This window comes from Rhinoraja longicauda, chromosome 34 (genome assembly GCF_053455715.1).
Source record: "Rhinoraja longicauda isolate Sanriku21f chromosome 34, sRhiLon1.1, whole genome shotgun sequence".
Taxonomy (NCBI): Eukaryota; Metazoa; Chordata; class Chondrichthyes; order Rajiformes; family Arhynchobatidae; genus Rhinoraja; species Rhinoraja longicauda.
The window spans coordinates 6427696-6446025 of NC_135986.1; the positions used below are offsets into that span (position 1 = coordinate 6427696).

Sequence of the window (18330 nt, forward strand, 5' to 3'; positions counted from 1 at the left end):
TTTACATCTCAAACTATTTACATTTGTCTGTCTTATTTTACCTCTTCCCCCCCCCCCTCCCCCACCCCCCCCCCCCCACCCCCCTTTATTACATCCACAGAAAGAATGCAAAGCTCGAAAGACTTGTGAAAAGGCAGCATTCACAGAGCTTCCCCAACCTGGAAAATAATGTCTTATGTTTAGCAGAGGGAGGCTTAAACTTTACTGTGTAGTCAGGCTTCCAACCAACGAAAAGTACAAGTTATTTATACAATTAAGCAAAGTATCTACAAAGCTCCGGAGAATATGCACAACATTTTTTTTTTTAAAGTACATTACACTCGTCCCGAACCCCACCCAATCCCTCCCCCCTCCCCCCCCCCCCACACACACACACAAACAGATATTGGTTGTAAAATCAAATGAAACAGTTGTGCAAATAAGTCATCCAACTTGCATTAACTCCGCAATGTCCCTCCCTTTCCTCCCAAGCCCAAAATAACATCTCCTTCATTTGCCTACATTCCTGGACGTGTTCCAGAAAGCAAATGTGGCATTGCGCAAAAAAACAACAACAAAAAAAAAAAACCCGACATGGTTTAAAATATACACATCTACACCGAGAAGAGTGCAGAATTAATTTAGCTTATGCAATAAGTGGTGCTTCATATCTGGGACAATAACGCCGGGGCTGAACAAGCTAGCTCATGGCTTTTATAGTCTTTACAATCGTCATTCCTTTCAATAGCAGCCGAACACAAAACGGGCACACAGGGTGAGGAAATCCTGCAGTGAAGCTAATCCCTGGGGCGAGCATGCCGAGTGCTGTGGCCTGGGGAAGGGGAGGGGGGTTTTAGGTGAAACCACACGAAGGCCTGGAGTCGACGCCAAGCTCTGGAATGCACCCCTTGCGGCAGCCGATGCATTTGTCCTATGCTCAACTTTCCATCGCCTGCAACGGCCTTTAATCTGGGCTGCCATCAGGTTGGCATGAGACCAAGACCACGCTCGAGACAGTAAAACATTCAAAGGCTACACGACGGAATCTCACCACAGCCAGACCAAGCGTGCACATTTTGGGAGACAACCACTGGTACATTCATATATTTTCTCTCAACTCTGGGATGGAGATGGATAGATGGATTAAGCTCGGGATAGACAATAGGGAAGAAATTAAATCTCTGCATGGTCAGTGGGAGTGATTTGAAGGAACTAATCCAGAACATAACACATCACAACTAGAAGCAATCCAGTCTGGTGGCTCTGGTGCAGCGAACTCTTCCACAGGGCAAACCACCTTCAACAACTCAACCAGTCTACCTAGGAGAACTTCAAACAAACAGTAACGCGGAAAGCTAGCCGAGGGAATGGGCAAAAAGAATATCTCCAGGTAGATTAGAGGTCATGTGGTGATTCTTGCTCTCTCCGTGCCCGACCCATTTGAAAAAAAATAATTGTGCGTTCTGTCTAAAATTTGGAAGCAGCACAGGCTTGCTTGTTAAGGGACTCATCTGAATCCTGACCCAGAGAGTCGATGGGCGGAGGGCGAGCAAGTCGACAAACTGTGCGAGGACTCGAGCAGGTCAACTCTTCCAATGACGACAGGCTTTGGGAGTGAAGAGATGTTTATGTGGTAAATTCAAAAGCAGTACACTGGAAAAGGACTGCTTGTACTGGCCGCATCTTAATGCTCACACAAGTACATCATGCTCCCAATTTTGTGTGCATATTTCCCCAGCACCAGTGACCAAGGAAACACACACAGCATTTAAAAACACTGTTTACAAACTCCATCCTCACGACAGCAACCTAGACTTAATGCACCGCCAGTTTGAACAAATTTAAGTTCAAAAGGAAACTACCCTCGTTTGACTTGCTTGGGGTAATTTATTGAACGTGGGGTTGCTTGAATGAAGATTAACAAGCTTTTAAAAAGCAAGTTAAAAGTTTTTCCAAAAAAAACAGAACAGAAGCAGCAATCTCAAATCAGGCACGATGCACTTTACACACTTTCAAATCAGGGGGCGGGAAAATACAGCCACTTTTTGAACAACAAAAAAAACTAATTCTGCCTTCTTGCATCCACTGCAGAAATGAACCAGATGCAAAGGTGGATCGCAGGTGGATTGGGATGAGCACAAAATTACATCAGCAGGGGGGGGGCGAGCTGTTTTACCGCAGGGCGAGAGAAACACACGTTCACGGGCAAAACAGTTGCAGTTACTCCCTTCACGCCCAATTCCTATTTTAAACAGCGCTCTGGAGTGCATGTGTAATAAAACTCAGATGGTCAAATGCATTTGTGGACGGGAGGAAACTGAGAAACTGCATCCGGAGAGTTGCAAACATCCTTTTCACACCAACAAATTCGGAGATGCACTCACTTTTGAATTGGAAAAGTACACTTGAGGTTAGTTAATACTGAAATGGTCTTTACATTTACACAATTACATTATAACCATAGTTACCACAATGAGTTAATGATGTGCATTCACTTCCAAACCACTGCACCTAAACCAGGTTCTCTTCCCCTGTCCTGCAAGCACAATAAACTCCGTAGGTCCCATGTCCCAACTGGGACAACGCCACTTCCCCTCCTGCCCCCTCCTCAAAGGTAGGTTCTTGACTCAAACGTCGTGTGCAATCTTGGAAAACACACAGGCGTGGTCCGGCGTACGGACTAATGCCCTATCCAGACCCGATTCCAGATCCACTTGGATGCTGTATAATCGGGAGTCCCTGGAGCAAGAACGGATATTGTCAGCAGATTAAGGGTCTGGTGTGATCTGAAGAATTCCAACTGCCGCCTTGGCTGAGAGGCGCCAGAGTTGACAACCTGGGATAATTCTGCAGTGCAGGGGTCTGGGCCCCGGGTGATGCATTTTCTTAACTGAATCACTGTCGTTTCTCCTCCAAAGGGTTTCACTACCATTTTTAAAATAGACTCTTCAGGCAGAGCGTAACTACACTTACTGACTTTATTCTGTCCCTCTCCAGCCAACTAGACTTCACTCCTTCATTCCAATCTTCCTCGTGAAGCGAGCACACTTTTTCCACCCAGGCTCTCTGCATACTAACCTGTGGGTCACCTCATTTCTTAAAGCTTTTTTTAAGACAAGTTGTGGTTTTGATAAGAGAAAAACGAGGAAAACAAAAAACAAAAACATGCATCGTCAGTGGGAGCCATTCCGCCACGAGTCCAAATATAAAGCAGCCAATTTTCAAAGAGGTACACTTCAGTCCTACCACTCTGGATCGATTCCAAATGGGAACAGAAGTTTAAATTTGGGAGGGGAAAAAAAACACACACACAAACTTATACCGAGTACAACTATCCTCTTTTCTTTAAAAAAAAATACACACAAGACTGAAATGGTCCCACACGAACAGTGGTAATTAGTGTACAGCCCTTGCAGTGCTGTTAAGAGTCACCTCAGTGGAATAAAGCGAGGGGAGGTGGGGGGGGGGGGATCATAAGGGTCTTTCCGCCATCTTGAAGAACAAATCATAACTGGAGGGCCGGGCTCTCTCTCTTTCCCCCGGTTCTTCTGCCGCCACCCGCTTCTGGGTGCATTGCAGGCCGTGCGACTGCCAAGACATCACGGGTTCCTCGTTACTGTCGGTGAGCTTGGAATCCCAGGTTAAGAGTTTCTTAACCCAGGGAAGGTGTGGGGGGGGGGGGGGGAATAGCTTTTTTTTTTAAGAAACAAAACCAACAAAAAGCTGTCAGCGCAGCAGTCCACTTGAACTACTCTGTCCAAGTACATATTTATTGTCTTTTTTTTTTTTTATACATTCCTTGTATAAAGCACCACGTAAACGCTGAAAATCCACTCTCGCTCGCGCAGTGCTGTTCGGATTAGTCCAATGTAGCTCGGTGCTTTACGTGCTACCAAAGCAAAACTGAGCAAGTGGCCTCCTGATCCTCTTTCTCCCTTCCTTCTCTCTCTCTCTCTCTCCCTTCCTTCTCTCTCTCTCTCTCTCTCTCTCTCTCCCTCTCTCTCTCTCTCTCTCTCTCTCTCTCTCTCTTCCTTTCTCTCTCTGCCTTTCTTTTTGTTTTAAAAAGGGGGGCCTAAACACTCAAATCACATTGTCCAAACTATAGCACACCATAGATAGGTTCCAGTTCTGGATTCAGTCTTTTAAGTGCATTTCTTCAGGTTCCACGTCCTTTCAAAAAAAAAAAAAACATTTTTTTTTTTTTAATTTTTAAAAACAGTAACAGTGTTTTGCAGATATATTTCCAAAAAAAAGGAACTTTATATTCAAGAAAACCTCCAGTTTCAGTCTATGTACAATGTCTGATAAAGTGCATGGTTATTAAGGTGCTTCATCCAATGAAGAGCGGAAGTACCCAGAGGGTTCACACAAAAAAAATTTAAGTGAATTTCACACTTCTTGCCATCACAGAGTGGAGATCCTGGATTCATCACTGTGGACGCCTACCATGAAGCATGTTCCAGGTACGGTCAATTAGGAGTCAAAGGCAGCTTTTAGGAACTTTTTTTAAAAAAAAAAACCTTGTTTAAAAGTCATCCATTGTCTCTATTTCTCCCATATTGAGTCGTTCTGATGATGCATTCACAGAGAAGCCTGTTGCGTTTAAAAGAAAGTACACAAATTAAAAGGGATTTTTTTTTTTTCAAATCGAAACGAGTCTGGTCCCAAGTTCTCAATGCTACAGTTACGTTTTACCTCTAGCTTAAACTTAAAAGCACAGTAGGAAACAGCAGTTATGATATTGGGCATGCAATTCAGATGCCTGTATGATAAAAGGGTATTTTCCTACATCAAATGAAGGCTTTCAAGATCACAAAGTCTTGGAGTAAACCACTCCTTTTGACGAGCGAGTCAATAAATAGATGTTGCAGATTCAAATCAACCATCCAGGATCTAAAGGGAAGATGAGATTTTTTTCAAAGAGCTAACGGGAGTCAGAATGCTCTGAAACCAATTGCATAAATAACACAAAAGTCAGTGATCAGGGCCTTGCCAAACAAGAATTTAAGTGTTATGAATAAAATCGTGGCCATGAATACAACTGCTCTTCCAAAGAGCCAACTTAGATGGGTGAAAAGGTGCAGTAAATTACAATGGTGTCATTCAATATTAATACAGGCACAAATCCAAGGCTGTCAGCTTGGAAATTTAAAATTAATGTTAATAACTATGCAAACATTATAACAGTGTGATCAACTCTCAAAGCTAATTGATAAAATCTGTTGCAACAAACTAATTATAATTGGACCGCAGACTGCAGTGGTTGGAGATGGCATCTTACTACAACCTTCTCAGGACAACTAGAGATGGGCAAAAGATTCCAGCATCTGTAGAAACATGCACATCTTGGGAACCAAGGAAGGGGTGAGGGGTGGTGAGAGTGGAAGGTGAAGAAGGGAAGACAAAAAGAGATGGGATGGGATTTAGTTTAGTGTTACAAGGCGGACACTGGCCCCTCTGCACACCGAGTCTGGGCTGACCAGCGATCCCTGTACACTAACATTATCCTACTCACTACGGACAATTTACAGAAGCCAGATTAACCTAGAAACCTGCACGTCTTGAGTGTGGAAGGAAACCGGAGCACCCGGGGAAAACCCATGCAGTCACGGGGAGAACGTACAAGCTCCATGCAGACCGCACACATTGTCAGGATCAAACCCGGGTCTCTGGTGCTGCAAGGCAGCAACTCTACCGCTGTGCCACCGTGCCGTTTTAACAAAGTAATAAAACTCTATCATGATATTTCGGGGGATAATAAAGTACCTGCATCGTGAAGCATTTTCCCGTCAAGATGCCATTCCCCATAAAAGCCTAACCTCTCAAACCAGCTTTAAACATTCACAAATCTTTAATCTTTGGGAGGACAGGTGTGCTTTATGGAACAAGGTTCTCCAGAACTGCCTAAATGAGTGAATTGGAAATAAAAAAAGGTAGAGTGAACTGAAAAAGAACAGGGAAAACTGAGATGTGCAGGGTAACTTCTGTTTTTACACAGAGGATGGCACTCTGTCGGGGGTGGTGGCAGATATGTGTCATTTAAGAGGCTTCTGTGTAGGGACATGGATATGGGTTATGCGCAAGGTAGATAAGACATGGTATCATGTCTGGCACAGACATCGTGGGCTAAAGGCCCTGGTCTTGTGCTGTACAGTTCTACGTTCTAAAATAAAGGCAATTAGCAGGGAGTGAAACTCACCCAGGATACTAGGATCAGCCCTCACCATCTTTTGCTTCTTTTTCTTTTTCCCAGCTTGGGAGCACTCGTAAGATGACTGCTGTGCACTGTTGTGAGTGGCCTGGAACAGTGACTGTAAGCTGTTTGCCCAGATGGAGTCCTGGCACGAGAGAAGCCAGCACACAGTTAATTCACCATAATGCTTAAAACAGATACCTGTTGTAAGATATTACGGTTGAGTCGAGTTTAGTTCATTGTCACGCGTACCGAGGTACAGTGACCAGCTTTTGTTAAAGGTACAGTACCAGAATGGTCCGATTTGGTGTCACGTGATATATTCATTATCTTATGAGTCTAGCGAATGTGTGTGTGACTATGAGCATGGTACCTTTGTAAAATAAAGAAGACCCACACTGGTAATGGCTTGACTGAAAACTGCTCTTTGTTTCTGTCTACTTGTCGCCACCAGAATCTCTTACAACAGGCAATCTAACTCAACAGCTGGACAGAAGGGATACAACTTTGGAGTACTTGGGCTGTGCGTGGCTCAGAGAAGGAAGACTAGTTGAGTTTAGTTTGAGTTCGGTTTATTGCCACTTGTACCGAGGTACAGTGAAAACTCTTTATTGCGTGCTAACCAGTCAGCGGAAAGACAACACATGATTATAATGGAGCCGTCCACAGTGTGCAGGTACATGATAAAGGGAATAATGTGAATAACGTTTAGTGCAAGAAAAAGTCAGATCAAAGAGGGTCTTCAATGAGGTAGATTGTAGCTCAGGACAGCTCTCCAGTGTTGGTAGGATGGATGGTTCAGATACATTTCGAACTGCTGTTGAGAGCTATCCCAGAGCTAATCTCAAAATACAAGAAAATAAAACAGTTACTTCAAATGTAACCACCACATGGATAGGTTTGTGTAGGAACGAAGGTGTAGGTTTGTAGGTAGACACAAAATGCTGGAGTAACTCAGCGGGTCAGGCAGCATCTCGGGAGAGAAGGAATGGGTGACGTTTCGGGTCGAGACCCTTCTTCAGATGGTTTTAAGGACATGGGGTGACAGAGTGGGCATTTTGTTTCTGAGTTGCACTGATACTATTTCTTCCCAGCTGTCATCAGCCAACAGAACCATCCTATCAACCAGAGTCCTGAGCTACCATCAGAGAACTTCGGACTATCTTTAATCGGACTTTATCTTGTACTAAACCTTATTTATTCCCTTTATCCTGTATCTGTACACTGTGGAAGGCTCCATTATAATCATGTATGTATAGACTTTATGCTGACTGATTAGCACGCAACAAAAGCTTTTCACTGTAGTTCGGTACACATGATAATAAATTAAACTAAATTGAAGTTGGATGAAAATGATAAAAGCAAGTAAAGGAGGGTGATGGAGAATAACAAGACTGCCTACTTGTCCAATGGAGAATGCTCCGGGTTCCCTCCCCCTGTACCATGCCTCCAAACAGAAACGAGGGACAGACTGAACCCGCTTGACTTTACAACACCCCTTATGCCGTAAGGTCATCTCAGGGTCACTAGCACCGCAATCTAGCACGTCAACATGTTGTGAGGGATGAGTAAAAATTCCCATTCAATCTGTTTCCAGGAACCGGGAGCAAATCCCACTGTGACCGCAGTACAGTAAACCCACGCTATAACGTACCAGGGCAGGGTGTTTGGGGGAGGGTTATGGTGTACATCTTTGCCGAATTTTTAGGTCAGTTTAGCGATACAGGCCCTTTCGGCCCACCGGGTCCGCGCCGCCCAGCGATCCTCGCACATTAACACTATCCTACACCCACTAGGGACAATTTTTACCTTTACCAAGCCAATTAACCTACATACCTGCACGTCTTTGGAGTGTGGGAAGAAACCGAAGATCTTGTGGAGAAAACCCACGCAGGTCACGGGGAGAACGTGCAAACTCCGTAAAGACGGCACCCGTAGTTGGGATCTCTGGCGCTGCATTCGCTGTAATGCAGCAACTCTACCACTGCGCCACCGGGCATAACCGAGTTTTTTGGGGGGGTGGGGGGGGGGGGGAGGAAAGTTTAACTCAAGGCCGGGAGGGAAGAAAAGCGGCGTTGGTGGGGAGGAGTTAAACCAACGAGAATTCACAGGCCGGGGGGAGCCACAGTGGTAGAGCCCCCGGGCCCACACCGGGGACGGGCCTGGTACCCCCGACGCCTTCATGCTGCTTGCTCTCTCTGGCCCCGCAACTGGAAGCTTCCACCACGTGGCATCAGCTTGCTGGGTAACTGGTAGAAGTGGCGGGGGTAGGGGTGGGGGCAGTGCAACGGGAATCTTAGTCCGCTGTAACCAAAATCCACTACGCTGAGATCTGTTATTGCAGTGGGGGGAGGGTTTACTGTACCGAGAGAAACCAGATAAATTCTATACTAACCTGTAATCTGTCAGGCTGCAGAGAGATGCTCCCGGTAAGGCCTAAAAGCTCCTTTGTTAACTAGGAGGGGAAAAAGGAAAACATGATAAACCTACAAGATCTGAACCCAAACACAAGATGCATCACACCACGGTGAGATACTGAGGGAAGATGGACTTTGTGTTACACCTTTAGCAACGTGTAAAATACTGAGACGGGGGAAGAGTTATTTTCCCATGTTCCACTGCAGCTTTCGTCTTCAGTGCACAACCCCTGGTCAGTCAGGAACAAGGTTATTTATGACAAATCTACTAACTGCACATTTCATTGCCTCATATGGTCATAAAATTGCTACCCGAAAGTCTTTCAGTGAGTGGTTAATTATCTATGGAGAGTTGCACTGACTTAGTCAAGCTCAGTTCTTTGAACTGAGGATTTTGGTTGGAGGGAGGGGAAGAGCAATGGCCAACTCGGCATGGGGGGGGCGATCATAAGGGGGGAGGGAGGGGGGTAGGAAGAACAAAGGGGGATCTGACGCAGGGGTACTTTGTAACTTAGTAAGCGCCCTTTAGGGGCAACTACTTGCATACCTTGGGTATGAAAGCAAAAAAAATCCCTGTAACTTGTCACATGTGAGAATAAAGTATTCATTCATTCATTGGGAACTTTCAGCTTAGAACGGTCAAGGCTCTCGCTAAAAAGGCAGATAAACTCAGTCAGCCTGCTGTCTTAGCACTTATAGACAATAGCTGCAGGAGGAGGCCATTCGCCCCCTCAAGCCAGCACCGCCATTCAATGTGATCATGGCTGATCATTCTCAATCAGTACCCCGTTCCTGCCTTCTCCCCGTACCCCCTGACTCCGCAATCCTTAAGAGCTCTATCTAGCTCTCTCTTGAATGCGTTTTCAGTGCAATGCTTTTATGTGTACAGATACAGCGCGGAAACAGGCCCTTCGGCCCACCGAGTCCGCGCCGACCAGCGATCCCCGCACACCAACACTATCCTATACACACTAGGGACAAATGTACAATTTTACCAAAGCCAATTAACCTGCAAACCTGTACAAATTTACAATTTTACCGAAGCCAATTAACCTACAAACTTGTGCGTCTTACAGAGTGGAAGGAAACCGGAGCACCCAGGGAAAACCCACACAGGTCACTGTGCAGACAACATCCGCAATCAGGATCGAACCCAGGTCTCTGGCATTGTAAGGCAGCAATTGTAAGAGCTGGATAGAGCTCTTAAGGATAGCGGAGTGAGGGGGTATGGGGAGAAGGCAGGAACGGGGTACTGATTGAGAGTGATCAGCCATGATCGCATTGAATGGCGGTGCTGGCTCGAAGGGCTGAATGGCCTACTCCTGCACCTATTGTCTATTGTCTATTGTCTATAACCCTACCACTGCGCCTCCGTGCCGCCAGGTGTGTTCAACGAACACAATGTTACAGTCGTATAAGACATTGGTGAGGCCGCATTGAGAGTATTGTGCTCAGTTCTGGGCACCCTGTTATAGAAAAGATGTCGTCAAGCTGGAAAGATGTCGTCAATCTGCAGAGAAGATTTACGAGGATGTTGCCAGGACTCGAGGGGCTGAGCTACAGGGAGAGGTTGAGCAGGCGAGGACACCGTTGTAGGTTAATTGGCGTGGCAAATGTAAAAATTGTCCCTAGCGGGTGTAGGATAGTGTTGGTGTGTGGGGATCGCTGGTTGGTGCGGGCCCGGTGGACCGAAGGACCTGTTTCCGCGCTGTTAATCCATTCTTTGGAGTGCAGGAGGATGAGGGATGATCTTATAGCGATGTAAAAAATCATGAGGGGAATAGATCAGGTAGACAAAGTCTCTCCCAGAATAGGGGAATCGAGGACCAGAGGACCTAGGTTTAAAGTGAAGGGGGAAAGAATTAAAAGGAACCCAAGGCACACTATTTCAGTGCAGTCGCTGCCTGTGTCAAGCTGGGAGATGGTTGTGAAACAGCCCTGGCAAACTGCTGTGCCATCGTTGGGTAGAATACAATGTAACTCATGAGTCAGTGGCATGCAGCCAGGTTGTCAATGAAAGAAAGATAGAGACACAAAATCCTGACGTAACTCAGCAGGTCAGGCAGCATCTCTGGAGAAAAGGAATCGGTGGCATTTCGGATGGAGACCCTTCTTCAGACAGAGTCTGGGGAGAGGGAAACTACAAAGGTACAAGGAACAAATGAATGGAAGGTATGAAAAGAACAAATCAAAGGCAGCAACAATGACCAAGGAAAGGTGGTATAAGAAAATAACTGCAGATGCTGGTACAAATCGAAGGTATTTATTCACAAAATGCTGGAGTAACTCTGCAGGTCAGGCAGCATCTCGGGAGAGAAGGAATGGGCGACGTTTCAGGGAAAGGTGGTGCTCACAACGGTCCATTGTCGGCTGTGGAAAAGGTAATAGGAGTAGATGCGAAGAGTGAAACTTAGCAGGACAGTGAAACCAGTAGGAAGACCAGGGTGGGGGAGGGACAGAGAGAGAGGGAATGCAAGGGTTACTTGAAATGAGAGAATTCAATATTCGTAACACTGGGGTGTAAGCTGCCCAAGCAAAATACGAGGCGCTGTTCCTCCAAGTTGCATGCGGCCTCACTCTGACAGTGGAGCAGGCCGAGGACAGAAAGGTCGCTGTGAAATGTTGTCAATTAAACGGGCCGTTTTACGCTTGCTGACGTCAAGCTCAGTATGGCTGCAGCTGCGCTCATTCAGGGACCCTGGGCAATCTTTTGACGTTTGCCTCATGAATCTACAAAGGTTACTGGGCCACGTTATTGGGGCTTGGACGGATCGGGCTTAATTTGCCTCAGCTCCGGCAACGAGGATGTAACTAGGAAAATGGACAGGGGAGAGCCGGTGGATGTGGTGTACCTTGACATTCAGAAAGCCTTTGACAAGGTCCCACATAGATTAGTGGACAAAATTAGAGCACATGGTATTGGGGGTAGGGTACTGACATGGATAGAAAATTGGTTGACAGACAGAAAGCAAAGAGTGGGGACAAATGGGTCCCTTTCAGAATGGCAGGCAGTGACTAGTGGGGTACCGCAAGGCTCGGTGCTGGGACCGCAGCTATTTACAATATACATTAATGACTTGGATGAAGGGATTAAAAGTAACATTAGCAAATTTGCAGATGACACAAAGCTGGGTGGCAGTGTGAACTGTGAGGAGGATGCTATGAGGTTGCAGGGTGACTTGGACAGGTTGTGTGAGTGGGCGGATGCATGGCAGATGCAGTTTAATGTGGGTAAGTGTGAGGTTATAACCTTTGGTGGTAGGAAGGCAGATTATTATACGAATGGTGTCAAGTTAGGAAAAGGGGACGTACAACAAGATCTGGGTGTCCTAGTGCATCAGTCACTGAAAGGAAGCATGCAGGTACAGCAGGCAGTGAAGAAAGTCAATGGAATGTTGGCCTTCATAACAAGAGGAGTTGAGTTTAGGAGCAAAGACGTCCTTCTGCAGTTGTCCAGGGCCCTAGTGAGACCGCACCTGGAGCACTGTGTGCAGTTTTGGTCTCCAAATTTGAGGAAGGATATTCTTGCTATTGAGGGCGTGCAGCATAGGTTCACTAGGTTAATTCCCGGAATGGCGGGACTGTCGTATGTTGAAAGACTGGAGCGACTAGGCTTGTATACACTGGAATTTAGAAGGATGAGAGGGGATCTGATTGAAACATATAAGATTATTAAGGGATTGGACACGTTAGAGGCAGGAAACATGTTCCCAATGTTGGGGGAATCGAGAACCGGGGCCACAGTTTAAGAATAAGGGGAAGGCCATTTAGAACGGAAATGAGGAAAAACGTTTTCAGTCAGAGTTGTAAATCTGTGGAATTCTCTGCCTCAGAAGGCAGTGGAGGCCAATTCTCTGAATGCTTTCAAGAGAGAGCTAGATAGAGCTCTTAAGGATAGCGGAGTCAGGGGGTATGGAGAGAAGGCAGGAACGGGGTACTGATTGAGAATGATCAGCCATGATCACATTGAATGGTGGTGCTGGCTCAAAGGGCCGAATGGCCTCCTCCTGCACCTATTGTCTATTCAAACAGCATGCAAACGTCAAGAGCCTCACAGCTAATTATCAGCTGTTCTTACCATTAACATGCGTTTCAGATAAGCACTGGTATAATACCTTGTTAATGTTGTCAACCCATGCTAATAACGGTTTAATGGTCACTAAATCAACGTGGTTCAAGTGCATTTTATACGTGAAGTACAGAAGTATGAAATTCTGAAGTACGACAGACTTTTAGCACAACCACGACTGCCAAAGGTGACAGATGGAGCCGAGGGGAGATTAACAATTTCAAACGATCCAGGCTTATTGATAATTCAGACCATGTCCACTGAAGCCAAGGTTTCGCTGGGAACCATTAAAACTGCCTATACCTCTTGCAATGTGCACTGAATGACGATTCAACGAATAATTACACTTCAGCAAGGGTGGGTCAAGGGTGTACCATCAAAAGTCAAGGCACGGAACAGGAAAGTTGTTTCAATATGACCAGGAGAGCATTGATCTATAAAGTTAACTCTGTGAATTTACATACTTGTAGCTTTGAGACTGTAGGGCCACAGACTCGGACAAACAGCATGGAGACCCTTCAGACCATCGGGTTTATCCTGACATTAAACTTTTGCTTTGTTCCTTTTAGAAAACACGAATCATACAGCATGGAAACAGGCCCTTCGGCCCACACGCCCATCTACACCAGTCCCACCTGCCTGCGTTTGGCCCATATCCCTCTAAACCCATCCTATCCATGTACCTGTCTATATATTTCTTCAGCATTGTGATAGTAACAACCTCCTCCAGCAGCTCCTTCCAAATACCCATCACCCTTTGTGTAAAAAGGTTGCCCCTCAGATTCCTATTATATCTTTCCCCACTCAACTTAAACCTATAAGTTGGGCGGCACGGTGGTAGAGTTGCTGCCTTACAGCGAATGCAGCGCCGGAGACTCAGGTTCGATCCTGACTACGGGCGCCGTCTGTACGGAGTTTGTACGTTCTTCCCGTGACCTGCGTGGGTTTTCTCCGAGATCTTCGGTTTCCTCCCACACTCCAAAGACGTACAGGTATGTAGGCTAATTGGCTGGGCAAATGTAATTTTTTTTTAAATGTCCCTAGTGTGTGTAGGATAGTACTAATGTGCGGGGATCGCTGGGGGCCTGTTTCCCCCCCCCCGCGCTGTATCTCTAAAACTAAATCTAAATCTAAATATGTCCACTGGTTCGCAATATCCCGACCTATTCGTCTCATGATCTTGAACACCTCGAAAGATCATCCCTCATCTTCCTGTGGTCCAAGGAATAATATCCTACCCTGCTAACCTCACCCGCTAGCTAAGGTCCTCGAGTCCTGACAACATCCTCGTAAATCTTTTCTGCAACCCTTTCCGGCTTAAGAACGTCTTTCCAATAACAGGGTAACCAAAACTGAACACAATACTCCAAATGTGGCCTCACCAATGTCTTGTACTCTTAATGCGAATTCAACGCAATAAATTTTATTCCCCCCACATTCACACAGAATCAACCACTTATCAACACACCAGGGGACAATTTAAGGTGGCCAATTAACTGACATCCTGTATATTTTTGGGATGTGGGAGGAAACCAGACAAACTGGAGAAGACATGATCACAGGGAGAACATGCAAACTCCACACAAACAGCACTGGATGTTAGGAAAGAACTGCAGATGCTGGTTTAAATCGAAGATAGACACAAAATGCTGGAGTAACTCAGCGGGACAGGCAGCATCCCTGGAGAGAAGGAATGGGTGACGTTCAGGTCTCGAGGCCCTTCTTCAGACTGAAGTGAGGGGAGGTGGGCGGTACAGAGATAAAATGTCGTCGGGGAGAGAAAGAGAAGAGAGGGGAGAGAAAGAGGGGAGAGAAAGAGGGGAGAGAAAGAGGGGAGAGAAAGAGGGGAGAGAAAGAGGGGAGAGAAAGAGGGGAGAGAAAGAGGGGAGAGAGGGGAGAGAGGGGAGGGAGAGAGGGGAGGGAGAGAGGGGAGAGAGGGGAGAGAAAGAGGGGAGAGAGGGAGAGAAGAGGGGAGAGAAAGAGGGGAGAGAAAGAGGGGAGAGAGGGGAGGGGAGAGAAAGGGGGAGAGAGGGGAGAGAGAGAGGGGAGAGAGGGGGAGAGAAAGAGGGGGAGAGAAAGAGGGGGAGAGAAAGAGGGGGGAGAGAAAGAGGGGGAGAGAAAGAGAGAGAGAGAGGAAGGGGGAAGAGAGAGAGGGGGAAGAGAGAGAGAGAGAGAGGGGGAAAAGAGAGAGATGAGAGAGAGAGAGAGAGAGAGGAGAGAGGAGAGAGAGAGAGAGAGGGAGAGGAGGAGAAGAGGGAGAGAGAGAGAGAGAGAGAGAGAGAGAGAGAGAGAGAGAGAAGAGAGAGAGAGAGAGAGAGAGAGAGAGAGAGAGAGAGAATAAAGTTAGAGAGAGAGAGAGAGAGGAAAAAGTTAGAGAGAGAGAGAGAGAGAGAGAGAAAGTTAGAGAGAGAGAGAAAGTTAGAGAGAGAGAGAAAGTTAGAGAAGTCAATGTTCATACTGCTGGGGTGCAAGCAACCCAAGTTGAGACCAGGCCATTGGAATTGTCAGGCAGCAGTACTACTAGCTTGCACTAGGGTGCAGACCTGATATTTTTTATTGCCTAAACATTGATTTTTTTTTTTTTAGTCAACCATATTCTACCTGTTGCTGCTGCTGTCTTTGCTGGTTGGCCTTTCTGTTTGGCACGACGTTTCCAAGAACTGCTTGGCAAACTCTTTGGCCTCGGGGGGTGTCACCCAAGTACGCACGAATGTAATCGTGCACCTCATATGGCGAGTCCACTTCTTTAAGGAAGGACACAAACGTAGGAACTACAACGAGAAAGACGTCTATGAAAAGCCAGGGGTCCAAATACAATTTGCATCGTTATAGCGATTCTGGTTCGACCCGAGCAAATAAACACAAAACCAAGCTTTCCCCCCTCTGGGACGCAAAGCTACGACCCGAGAGAACGAACCTTTCAGAGTCCGCCTCTGCGTGGGAATGAGACAGTGGCAGAAAAAAATTTCTCCAAAGGCAACAAAAATTGCATAAGCTCCGCTCACCTCACTCAGAACAGATGGTGAGGAGCAGAAAACCCAGCATCCAGCAGAGGTTGCTGACATTTGGAGCAGAGATACATGAACCGTTGCTTAGTGTACCTGAAACGTTTTGCAAGGCTTGGGATTTTGTGTTTATACAGGGACTGACAGTCTCTCAAACACAAGGGTGCATCTTGATCTTTTCAATGCGATGCTTTACAGGATGGCCGGGGGGGAAGGGAGTCACAAACATTCACCAAGACAAGGAAAACCAGCTCAAACTGAGGGAGGAAAAAATCTGAATGTATCGTCAATCCGTGAGTGCAGGATTGACGCAGCGGTAGAGTTGCCGCCTTACAGCGAATGCAGCGCCAGAGACCCGGGTTCGATCCTGACTACGGGCGCCGTCTGTACGCAGTTTGTACGTTCTCCCCGTGACCTGCGTGGGTTTTCTCCGAGATCTTCGGTTTCCTCCCACGCTCCAAAGGCGTACAGGTATGTAGGTTAATTGGCTGGGCAAATGTGAGAAAAATAATTGTCCCCAGTGTGTGTAGGATAGTGTTAATGTGCGGGGATCGCTGGGCGGCGCGGACCCGGTGGGCCTGTTTCCTCGCTGTATCTCTAAATCTAAAAAAATCAAAAATCCTTTGATTTAAACTTTCGAGCTACAGCGTGGAAATAGGCCCCTTGGCCAACCGAGTACACAGCAACCAGCAGTCACCCTGCACACCAACACCATCCTACACACTAGGAACAATTTACAATTTTACAGAAGCCAATTACTCTACAAACCTGTACATCTTTGGAGTGTGGGAGCACCCGGAGAAAACCCACCCGGTCACAGGGAGAACGTACTAACTCATAATCAGGATCGAACCCGGGTCTCTGACGCTGCAAAGGCAGCAACTCTACCACTGCGCCACTGTGCCCCACACCTATGGTTACATGCCCATTAATTAGCTGGAATGCCATCTCGTGCCACACAGGGTCACTCGGCGTGGCACAAGACAGAACCTCTAGTTGGTTACAAGATAAAACTAGTGAACAACTCAGAGATATAATTAGGCTATTACTCTGATATCAGTAGCAGGAGTGCTGCCAGAATCCAGCACTGCAGGAAGTTGTAATTGTGCACAAGTACGTACGAAAAGGAAATCATATTTGACAAAGTTTCACTATGCTGCAATCAGAAAGTCAGAGAAGGGGAAACCAGTGGGTGTGTAGTATTTGGTTTTTCAGAAGGTCTTAAATAAGGTGCAACATAAGCAGTCGTAAATAAAAATAAAAATTAAGAACATGGGATTTTAGGTGCAATACCAATATTAACAGATGGAAATTCAACTGCAGGGGGGAAAAAATAGGCTATGTTTAAATTGGAAGGTTAAGGCTTGTTGAGCGTTGATGGGACTGCTGGGACTCTAGCGGTTCACATCAATATCAAATGACTTGGAGAAGGAGATCAAACACAATACATCCAAGTTTGCTGATGATACAAACCTGAATGGTATTTTTAACTACCACAGTAAGCGGCGGGGCCTCATAAGATGGATTGGTTAAGTTAAAGGGCAAGAATATTGACATAATATGGAACAAAGAGGTTGTGGTATGAACCAGAATATTTTGTAGTCCTGTACATCATTTAACAAATGTTTGGGGCCCCATATCCGAGGAAGGATGTGCAGATGTTGGAGGGGGTCCAGAGGAGGCTTACAAAAATGATCACAGGAATGAATGGGTTAACATGTGATTTGTGGTTGGGCGTTTGACGGCACTGGGCCTGTTTCCACTAGAGTTTAGAAAGATGAGGGAGAACCTCAATGAAACTTACCAAGTAGTGAAAGGCCTGGATAGAGTCAATGTGGAGAGAATATTTCCACTAGTGGGAGAGTCTAGGACCAGAGGTCATAGTCTCAGAATAAAAGGAGGTACATTTAGGAGATGAGAACTATTTTTTTAGACAGAGGGTGGTGAATCTGTGGAATTCATTGCCACAGACGGCTGTAGATATTTTTACGGCAGAGATTGACAGATTCTTGATTAGTACGGGTGTCAGGGGCTATGGGGCGAAGGCAGGAGAATGGGTTTGAGGGAGAAAGATAGTTCAGCCATGATTGAATGACTGAGTAGCCTTCATGAGCCGAATGGCCTAATTCTGCTCCTTGAATTTATGAAAGTGAAGCAGTTAAGTAGGAAGACAGTGGCTTATATTGCAGCAGGATTTGAACACAAGAATGGAGAGGGCTCTGTTGAGATCACACCTGAAATGGGGGCGTGCAGCGTAGGTTTACTAGGTTAATTCACGGAATGGCAGGACTGTCGTATGTTGAAAGACTGGAGCGACTAGGCTTGTATACACTGGAATTCAGAAGGATGAGAGGGGATCTTATCGAAACGTATAAGATTATTAAGGGGTTGGACACATTAGAGGCAGGAAACATGTTCCCAATGTTGGGGGAGTCCAGAACCAGCGGCCACACACAGTTTAAGAATAAGGGGTAGGCCATTTAGAACAGAGATGAGGCAAAACTTTTTCAGTTAGAGAGTTATGAATCTGTGGAATTCTCTGCCTCAGAAGGCAGTGGAGGCCAATTCTCTGAATGCATTCAAGAGAGAGCTAGATAGAGCTCTTAAGGATAGCGGAGTCAGGGGGTATGGGGAGAAGGCAGGAAGGGGGTACTGATTGAGAATGAT

General features: G+C 46.2%; 1 protein-coding gene across 1 annotated transcript in view; it reads right to left on the minus strand.

Annotated features, from left to right (window-relative positions):
* Positions 1-373: 373 nt before the first annotated feature.
* Positions 374-18330, minus strand: part of LOC144609696 (GRB10-interacting GYF protein 2-like) — a 134801-nt gene continuing 116844 nt past the window's right edge. The window contains 6 exon segments of the mRNA XM_078428199.1: positions 374-4572; positions 6179-6317; positions 8568-8627; positions 15260-15295; positions 15298-15345; positions 15347-15429. Of these exon segments, the coding sequence (XP_078284325.1) occupies positions 4505-4572; positions 6179-6317; positions 8568-8627; positions 15260-15295; positions 15298-15345; positions 15347-15429 (434 nt within the window). The 3' untranslated portion in view covers positions 374-4504.